The sequence below is a fragment of the Panulirus ornatus genome, chromosome 55, assembly GCF_036320965.1.
Source record: "Panulirus ornatus isolate Po-2019 chromosome 55, ASM3632096v1, whole genome shotgun sequence".
Classification (NCBI taxonomy): Eukaryota; Metazoa; Arthropoda; class Malacostraca; order Decapoda; family Palinuridae; genus Panulirus; species Panulirus ornatus.
Window position 1 is genome coordinate 31891309 of NC_092278.1, and position 10731 is coordinate 31902039.

Here is a 10731-nt window from a genome sequence, read left to right on the forward strand (position 1 = left end):
TGAGAAACTGTAGAAGTTGGTAACTGAGTTTGGAAGTGTGTGTGAAAGGAGGAAGTTTAGGGTAAATGTCTGGCAAAATGGTTAATCTAGCAAGGCGTTGGAACCAAGAGTGCCGGAAAATTGGTGGTGTACCTGTATTAGGTTTGGCAGAGTCAAGGGACAGGTTATGAGTTTGAATGGAGAAAAATTGGAGGACATCAAGTGTTTTAGAAACCTGGGAGTGGACATGGCAGCAAGTGGAACCATAGTGAGTCAGAGGGTTGGTGTAGGTGGCAAAGCTCCTGTTAGTACTGAAAAATTTGTCAAGTGATTTTTATCTGGGAGAGCAAAAATGGGTATGTTTGAAGGATTAGCAGTACCAATAATATTATATTGATGCTAGGCATGGGCTATAGATAAAACTGTGCAGAGGAGGGTGGATGTGTTGGAAATGAAGTGTTTAAAGACAGTATGTGGTGTGAGATGGTTTGATCGAGTAAGTAATGAAAGGGTCAGAGAGATGTGTGGTAATGAAAAGGGAAGTGGTTGAGAGAGCAGAAGAGGGTGTGTTGAAATGTTCTGGACATATGGAAAGAATGAGTGAGAAAAAGTTGGCAAAGAGGATATATGTGTCAGAAGTTGAGAGAGCAAGGAGAATGGGGAAACCAGATTGGAGATGGAAGGATGGAGTGAGAAAGATTTTGGGTGATTGAGGCCTGAAATGTAGGGGGGCCAATGGCTTGCATGGGATATATTGAATTGGAACCATGTGGTACACTGGGGTTGGGGTTGACTTGCTGTCAGTGGACTGAACCAGGGCATGTGAAGCATTTGGGGTAAACCAGGGTAAGGTCTGTAGGGCCAGGTTGTGGATAGGGAGCATTACAGACAACAGCTAGAGAATGGATGTGAACATTTGCAGCCTTCATTTGTCTGTTCTTGATGCTACCTCACTAACATGTGAAATGGAAGTCAAGCACAGAAAGAAAGATAAAAGATTGGAAAATGGAAATCAGTAGCCAGGAATCAGGGCATTGTGGTGAGAGGTTCAGCGAAATTCAAAAGTGGAGCAGGAACAAGAGTGATTTAGCCTTAAATATGGAGTGAATGTTAAAAAGGAGGGAGGAAATGTTTTATAAAAGATATCAAAAAGCAGAGGAGCTTGAGGTATGCAGTATTGGAGATAAAGACAAAACTGGCAGATAGCCAGCTCTTGGAAGGTATAAGAAAACAAGGGATGAGGGTAGCAGGATTAGAAAGGAGGAACAAAGAAACTTTGAAAGGAATATTGTGGACAAGGTAGAAGAAAGCCCTAAACTTTTACTTAGATCATTAGAAGTAAATAGTCAGTTTTATAGCAGCTTATAAGGCTAAGAGATTGAGGGATATGTAAGATTCTGAATAACATATTCAGAAGTGATTTAGCGGTGATAGATTTTATACATAGCCCCAACACCAGTAAGATGGGGAGTGGAATAGGTTTAAGAAAACATTGAGATTTGTAGAAAGTGTGAAGGTGAGAGAAAAGGTTCACAGAGGATTTAATGAAGTTTAATGAAATGTTAAAAAGCAGTGAAGCCTTGAGGTTTGCAGTGGCGAGGATGTAGACAGCACTCCAGCTAGCCAGCATTTGCAAGGTACAAGAGAGCAAGAATTGAATGTAACAGGAAAAGTATGAAGGAATAAGAAAAAGATTGAAAGAGCATTGTGGACAAATTAGGTGAATATCCAAAACTTTTTGTAAATTCATCAGGAGTCATTTGTCAGTTTAAGAGTAGCTAATCAGGTTAAGGGATTCAGAGGGAAGAAATGTAGAGGAATGTGTAAGGCTATATCAAGTACTGAGTAACAAGTTCAAAAGTGTATTCGCAATTGAAGACATTTTAACCCCAACATCTGTGAGAAGGAATGAGGAGGTTTTGGAAAACATTAAGATGTGTAGAAAAGACATAAAACAGAATACTAGAAGGTATTGACCCACACGAGGCTCATGTTTCTAATGCATTTTTACCATATGTGTTTAAGATGTGTATAGACACACCAGATAAACATCTTGAAATATTGTTCAGGATGTCTCTACAGAAAGGCAGAGTGCCAGGGGAATGGAAGAGGGCAAGCATTATACCTGTCTATAAGCACAGAGACCAGGAACAGGTATTGAACCACAGACTGATCTCACTGATGATTGTGGTCTGTAAGGTTCTGGAAAAAATAACTAGAGAGCCAATCAACATCCTATAGAAGGGAAGTTAATTGAGAGACAGCACAATTGTATGGAAAGGAGGTTGTGTATAAGAAACCTCAGATTTCTACAAGAGAATGAGTTTTGTCTGAGAAAAAAGGGAAGGCAGAATTGTTTGTATCTGGATTTGAACTTAGATTGTTTGTATTTGGACTGCCAGAAAACATTTGACACTGTACTGCATGGAGGGCTGATTTAAGAAGCTGGATGACCATGCAGGAATAATGGAAAATAACCTTCAATGGATAAAATGTTATCTTATTTGCAAGGAAACAATGGATGCAAATCAGAGGATCTTTCTACAAATAAGAATAATTTTTGAAAATCAGAGGATCTTTCTACAAAGTAAGAATAATTTTTAATAAAAATTATCTTATTTTCAGTATGACATTAGGGGAAGACCCCAGCCTTTAAGCAGAGTAGAGGAAACTGAAAGTGTAGCATAATGCATCAGTTCACTGGATACGCTGTGGCTTTAAATGGTGGTAATTAGCCTTGATTGAAAAGCCTGTATGTTGCACTGTGATTAAAATGTATATAATGTGTTGGAATTAAATGGCAATGGCTATTGAAGTGACTATTTTGTAAAAATTGTGAGGCAATTAGGACACCTTTTACCGATACTGAGAGCACATAAAGGGTTAACGACATTGGTTTGTAGTGCAGCACTACATCCTTCTTGCCTTTTTTTTTTCATATATACAGGTACACCACCGAATTTCCAGCAGCTGATGGTTCAGCACCTCCTTTAGTCTGGACAAAATTATATGAGGGAACTTGAAATTACCTTGGCCACCAGACTAGTTTACTAGGCGGCCACAGATGACATTGTATGTAGGGTGCGCTTATTTACATTCTTTATACGGCACTTGTTGGTGGTGATACCGCAATTCTGTGAGATTCTTAGCTTTTTTGCTTAGATTTAACCCTAGCTATGGCTTCTAAGACATATGAGAGTGTCAGTCATGTGTCAGACGTAAACACCAGTCCCTATCGATCCAAGATAAAGTAGAACTGTTGAAAAAATGGACCGTGGTATTTTGGTGCATAAGCTGTGTGACATATACAGTATTGGTTCATCAACTCTTTATAATATAAAGAAGCAAAGGGAGATGATTTTGAAATTCTTTGCAGACAGCAATTCAAAGAAGCAAATGATTAGAAAAACTATGAAAGATGGTAAGAGTACTAAGCACAATCGATTGATGATGGAATGATTAGTGTCGGAGTGGACTTGTCAGGTAGCATGATAATGAACCATGCTAAGTTGTTCCATAAAGAACTTAATTTACAACATGAGCATAACTTTAGTGAAGGATGGCTTCAAAGATTCGAGAAGCATCATGGAATTTCAACGAATAAAGAGTGCAGAGGAAAACAGTCTGCAAACCACGAAGCAGCTTCCAAGTATGTGGACGAATTTGCGAAACTTGTAGCTGACAAGCACCTCAGTCCTGAGCATGTGTATAATGCAGACAAAACTGCATTATTCTGGCGATGCACACTTGGGAAAACACTAACAACTGAAGATGAAGAAGTCCCCCACAGGATTCAGACAATCTAAGGACAGACTTACCATCTTAGGGTGCTCAGACATTTAATATTTATTTAATTTAGATTTCTAGCAGTCCATGGTATACTTTAAACTCATGGGAGTTGCATGATTAGTGGGTTAGAGGTGTGTTGATGAATTATTATTACATGACCACAGTTGGTCCGGCAAAATGGTTAATCTGGCAAGGCTTTGGAACCAAGAGTGCTGGAATATCAGTGGTGTACTGTATATATATTGGCACTTCAATATATTTTTCATTCCGGTGGAACACTTCTTTTTTAGAGCAAGATCATACATAACATCCCTAACAGCTTGTCTAGGGTATTAGCGCACTCCTAAAGTACAAAAAGAGAAATGCTATTCGGTCCGTTAGATCTGAGCATGTCTTGCTTCTTCATAAATCATCTTACTTCCTGAGGTGTTTGTGCACTCACATATGTCCTGCTTCTTCGTATTTCATCTTACCTTCAAAGGTTTTTGTGCACACAGAACTGTTCAAAAACAAAAATACAGGATTTGCTTTTACCAACAAGCATTCAGAAAAATATACCATGTAAACAAGTAGAAAGGTAAATTATGTTTTGAATAAGGTTACATGGAAATTGTCATATGCACGTTAATGTATGGAAGTTTACTTGTGGGAAAATCATATAGGAAGATTTTTTATATGTTTTCCTGTTCATGATTGTAGATTGAGAAAGAATTGTCCATAAAAAAAGTCTACCTTTGCAGCCTCAGCACAAACAGCAGTGTTTATTTTTCTCATAATTTGCAGGTGACTTTTCATGATGTGTGTTTTAACAAATTTTTTATTTGTGTAACATTAATGATATAATTAGAATGCATAAATAGTACATGTGAGTGGAGATACATTTTCCTATGTAAACGTGTAAAACTTTAATAGAAAGTTCTTTTCTTTTACAGTCTCAGTATGTATCTGATCTGTTCCAGCCACAACAGTTACCAGCCACTGTCAGTAAAGATCAGACAGTCATTCTACAAGACCGTCGTTTTGTTGATAATGAAAATGAGAACAGCACTGCTCGCACAAATTAAGATCTACAAATATCTTTGTGAAAATGTTGTTGCACAGAGTCCACAAAAACTCTGAAGATTATTGTTTAAAGTAAGGCTTTCATGTGTCAGGTTGTATTTGTGGAACGAATCCTATTACTCACTTATGGTGGTGATATTGTATCTGGTAGCATGGTGCAGTCTTAGAAATTAGATTGTATGCTTTGCAACTCCAGATGTTGGTACTGAAAGTGGAGTGATGCAGCTTTTGCTCACTGTCCATATGTTAAGCAATGGTTTCGTTATTTCTGTTCTGAGTGATATTTTTCCTTTACCAGTAACTAACCATGGGTCCTAAGAAATTGTTTTGAAAGGGAAAGACATGTATTCTTGCTTGGAAGTAATGAATTGTACCTACAAGTAAACTTGCAAGATATAATGGCAGGGCTGTCATCACCATCTAGACACTTTTTTCTTTGTTATGTCATTGCTTCTTAAAAAATTGGGTTTGGTTGATCTAGGAAGACCAGTAAGGCAACTAATAACCTTGAGGTGGAAAAAAACACATACCCATCAGGTTACCAGTTGCCTTACTGGCTTAACAAGTTCAACCAGATCCAGCTATTTAGAGAGGGCTGACATGAAAAGGAAGAAAGGAAAAAGTATCTAGATGGTGTGCTTAGTCTGCCAGTATGTCTTCAAATCTCATGTGTAGACACATTATCTTGCTTCCAAGCAATAGTATGGGCCTTTTCTTTCTGTGACAACTTTGAATTCATGGCCAGTTACTGAAAGAGGCAAAATATCCCCTGAAACAGATATAGGAAAAATATCATTAAACACAAATACAGCAAGAAAAAATTGAATCTCTCCACTCTGAATACCATGGGAGAACTGAGGCTGCAAACAAATTATGTCACCTGCAATCTAAGACATTATCATGCTACTAGAGGGAAGATAATTCCACCCTAAGAAAGTAATAAGATTTGATTTTTTCTACAAATAAAACCTGATGTACGTTTTTTTTATGAGAGGCATTGACAGGTATAAAAAGGGATTAGCATTTACAGGTATTTGTACTTCCAGAGAATATTTTACTATTGTTTTTATGTGTCCATTAAACTGACAAAAGATAGATATTCTTATGGTCATGATTTTGGTAAAACCCGCATTAATGTGTAATGATGACCTTGTTGGGACATGTTCACTTTTTCAAGATTTCTAATTTGGTAATTCTGTGATTTGTTTGTTAGAAGTATTTCTTGTCTTTTAATCAGTATTGCCTTTATCAGAGTTTTGAAGGATTCATTTAATTTCTGCATTATATATTTGTTAAGTTCAACATTTTGCTTAATACTACTGAACAAAATCACTTTTATGAGAATGTGGTCTATCTTTGTAAGTTTGCTGGAACATTTGAACAGTTTGCTTGAGGATGAAAGATACATTTTCGTTAGAGAGGAAATTCAGTTCCCTCACCCTTTGTAGGCCTTAGAATGTAATAGATGGAAATCAGCAAAGGATAGAAGATGTAGTTGTTTGTCTTCATATTCACATAGCAGACTTTGATTACGTATTCCTTCTTCATTTTTCATGAAGTATATTTAATATTCTGCTCTGGATATATGTTGAAAATTTAACCAATTGTATTATCATTTTTTCTTAACTAAACAAGACAGGAAGATCCATGTTTGATGCCTAGAAATATTTACCAGCTTAATATGGTATTTAGAAATATATAAAGTCATATATTTTTGATCAAGACCTTGATATAAAGGAAGAGAAATCATGAGCCCTTTTGTGGTATCTTTGATTTCTTTTCTTTCCCATCACAATCCTCTTGTCCTCTACCATGTCCTTTTTTCTTCTTTTTTTTGAAATATTCCACTCCATTCTTCTTGATTTAGGTTGCCCATGCTCCATGTATTTCTAGAATTTTGTCTTTTCAAAGAACAGTCTAGTTCTTCCATGGAAATAAAGGAGAGAAGAATTACCAGAATATACCAAAAATAGGGAAAGTGGGAATGAATTCATAGGGATGAAAGGTTTACTTTTTCGCTGTGAAACGAGATAAAATCTTAAATGGAAATGAAAATTAATCAAGAGTGAGAAAAAGTGTTTATGGCAACAAAGAAATCAGTAACACCATGAAAAACAACTCTTCTTGCCAACTCTCCTTGAGCATGGTACTTCTTAAATGATTGTTGATAAACTTGAATATAATGTAATACCTCTCAGTCACAGCTACTGTCATCAGCATTGTCAGAAGAATACAGATGTTAAGGAAAAATTCCATTCTGTATCATTTATATGAGTCTGTGTGTTAAGACCCATCACCCTCATTTATTTGACGAATTATCTTCATATGCAAAACAGTTGTACAGCTCATCTCCAGAAATGGTATCACCCTATTCAGCTTCATATTTAGTGCATTCATTGATAATGACCTCAATGACTTGCCAAGGCAAAAATGCAAATCATTTTGTAGATTTGAAATGCTGTCTTGTTATTGATGCTCTCACATTTTCAGTGACTTTACAAAAAATTTCTTTGACTGTTGCTTTTGCTGTTGTATCTGCACTTTTAAATCACTTCCATCAAAGAATCTGTATCTTTTTATTTGATGAGTTTGGGTGTGACACAGGCACAGATCTAAATACAACTTGCTGCGAACAGTTTTTGCGGCTTCTTAAGCTAAAGGCCACAGATTTCACAGGGGAGCTTTCAGATAGCATACTCTGGGATCTGTTGTACCATCTGAGCCAGTATCAACTGACTGTGTAGGTCACTGTCAGTCAAAATTTTAAACTAGAATGCTGCCATTAATATGCACTGGAAAGATAACATTTTTGTTTTTATAGTAGCCAAGGTGACATGGGCAATTAAGCACTCTCCCTCTCAGTTTCTCCCTCCAACATACAAGTTACTAAGTAAATGGTGAGCACTATGCTTTAGTCCAGCCTTCATTGCAAATATCATTATAAGTATGCTGGACACCACCTTAGAGATAAATGGTTTTCAAAACATACATTTCATGTCTACAATACTGCTGATTTTTTATGGTAAAAGTGACAATCTAAATTCAATATTAAGTTTTGGCAAACTCTTTGACTTTCCTTTCTTGTCTGTTTTTCTTGTCTTTTCTGTGCTCATGATTTGTGATAGCAAAACTAAAACATGCAAGCTTGAAGTTTTAAAATTTTTTAGAGTGAAGGCAGCATGACAGGAACATTATAAATAGAATCAATATAAGTTTGATACACCAATAACTGAAATTTGAAAAATGAATTTGATGCTGTATTCAGGTGATTTTAGATGTGAGTTGTTTTCTGTAAAAACAGATCAGTTCCAAAGTCCCAGCCCAGGCTACCTTGGATGTCAGTACATTACAACACTGTTTTATTGTAGAAGCTTTTGAAATGTAGAGAAACTTGTTTATTGATTAGTAAGGCTGTTTGAGGAACCAGCATTTTATGATCACATTTTCTCTTGCACATAAATACTGAACTTACAGGTTGTACAAATACTTCAGTTTATTTCCACTTTGTGATTCATATAAAGGATGCATTATTCATTCTTAACTGGATGTATTGTAACATATATGAGGCTATTAGTAAGCTACAGCCGAGATGCATTATATAAAAACTTATGAACCATCTAAAAGGCAAAACAAAATTAATGTAATGACTTAGATATCTTTGACAACAACTGATAGTTGTAGTGAAGGGTTAAACAGCTACAGATGAAGAAACTCTTTTCTTGCACACATATGAATCAAATTACTCATGTATATGTTCGGTTGAGACTTCATCTGCCTAAAATTACAGAGTATTGAAGGAAACTCGATGCATATTGTGCTACCTAGATAATTGTATCAGATTACTTTTGGTAATTCATATCTTTAGATTCAGTAGTTGAGCATGAATGTAGATAGTGACTGTTATTTATGGTAAATGGCATGAATATCCTGCTAAAATGTCTCGTATGAAAAATTATAATGTTTGAAAAAATAATTTTTTTAATGGAGCATGAATTATCATAAATGCTATTATATTTTTTATTATTTGTGAATGATATTATTCACAAAGACTCTTTCATGCAGACTGTTCTCCAAACATTTTGGCATTCAACAGTCCCCAGTCATGTTCATCTAAAATCCTGCAGTGGTACTCGTAATGTTTACCGAAGAATTTTTTTATATGGTTGTGTGCATTATGATACCTGAAGATGTAAGTAGAAATAGAGAAGTTTGAAAATACTGTATTAAAAAATTAGCACAGGAAATCTACTGTTTATAAAGAACTTTCACAGTGCTGCTTCTATGAGCAGCAGAAACCAGCTGATCTACTGCACATAACAGAATATTTTTAAGTAGCTCCTGAGTCTAGAAAATTTTGATTTTCACATCAAAATGACCGTTTCCAACAAATTTTATTTTTCTTATTATTAGCCAAAAAATCCTTTCCATGAAAGGTAATGACTTTATTATAATTGTTTGTGTAGGGCAGTAAGATTTTCCTGACAGTAAAACCATACCAGACAATCTCATAAGATCTTTATGCATAATGTTTTGTAATGTTTAGGTTAGGACTGTTGTCATTCATCATGCTTAGTGACTGTATGTTGCTTTATGAACTTTGAAGTACAAGTTATTTTTGTGGAAATTAATACATTACTAATGATTACTGTTTCCTATTTAGTATATAATTTTTATTCACCATGTTGTCAGGATTGTTCATTGAAAAATGCTTGTTATTGAATATGCTTAAGATTTCAGGATAAGTGTTTAAGAACTGTCTGGTAGGAATTCAGATTTTTTTAATCAATTTTATTCATATCTTAAAATATTAAATGAAACGACATGTATTCATAGATAATTAAAGTTTGTAATAAACTATAAAAAGTTATTGGATTTTTATGTATGCTTTAGTGATCTACTTATAATATCTTGTAACATTGTCAGTCTTCATTGACAGTATTACTTTGTTAGATATGAGCAGATGGACTGAAAAGAATCTAAATAGGATTTATTTAGTATGTTTCTTCCTGGTATCTGTAAGCATAATTAATCCTTTCCATCTTTTGTTGATTTGGATAACGTTGATAATAATTCACACACTAAAGGTTTGCATGTGATATTTCGGTGCTTGTCATAATACTGGGAATGGCAGTAACAGTAAAGTGTGATTTGACAGGTCACAAGGTAGGTTAGTAAATGAATTAGTGGTAGCTTAATTACCTCATAAGATAGCTTATGCAATACATAACTTAAATTTTATTGTCAGTGAAATGCTTTAGTACCTAGTTATATGTATGTTGGCTATATATGTGTGTGTGCATTGAGGAAGTTTTACATATGTGGAGCTCCATCTCTCAACCTTTTTTGTCATACAGTAGTTGGAATCCCAGTGCTATATATTTTTCATCCTTGCTTACTTTATTGCACATGTCCACTATTTTATTGAGGAAGAGGTATTTCCTCATATTGTTCCTGATGCTTTGCTTGCTTAGCTTCCTAGTATGTCATCTTTTTTTTTTATTTCATTCACCTCTGACTCCAAACATTTGGTTCCTGTTAAGATTTTGTTCCCCTAGGAATTTATGATTGTTCTTATGTCTTCCCTGATCCTACTTTCCTCCAAAGTGGGCAGGATGGGAAGGATTCACTTTCCACTTGATAACTTATTCCATTCATCTGTGGTATCATATTCACTACAATCCATTAGGCCTTTTCCATCACAATTATGTAGTTCTTCAAATTGGGAGAAAAAAATTATATTCTAGCTTGATTTGATTATATATGTATATCCTTCTAAGCATTTCATGCCTATGCATTTTAAGTGGTTTTTGATAAAGACAAAAATATAGTTTCTTTTTCACAGTCTTCCTTACATGGGTTTTTGGTGATAAGGTCTCTATTATGTTTCCTATAAGGTCCCTC

At 35.2% G+C, this 10731-nt stretch overlaps 1 protein-coding gene across 3 annotated transcripts in view; it reads left to right on the plus strand.

The window, feature by feature from the left end:
• Positions 1-9697, plus strand: part of LOC139765646 (putative phosphatidate phosphatase) — a 224089-nt gene extending 214392 nt beyond the window's left edge. For 2 of the 3 annotated variants that reach the window (XM_071693340.1, XM_071693339.1), the window contains exon 6: positions 4701-9697. In XM_071693340.1, coding sequence (XP_071549441.1) covers positions 4701-4832 — 132 coding nt within the window. In that variant the 3' untranslated portion in view covers positions 4833-9697. The remainder of the gene's footprint in view (positions 1-4700) is intronic. The other variant, XM_071693341.1, reaches the window with a different exon arrangement.
• The last annotated feature ends 1034 nt before the right edge of the window (positions 9698-10731 follow it).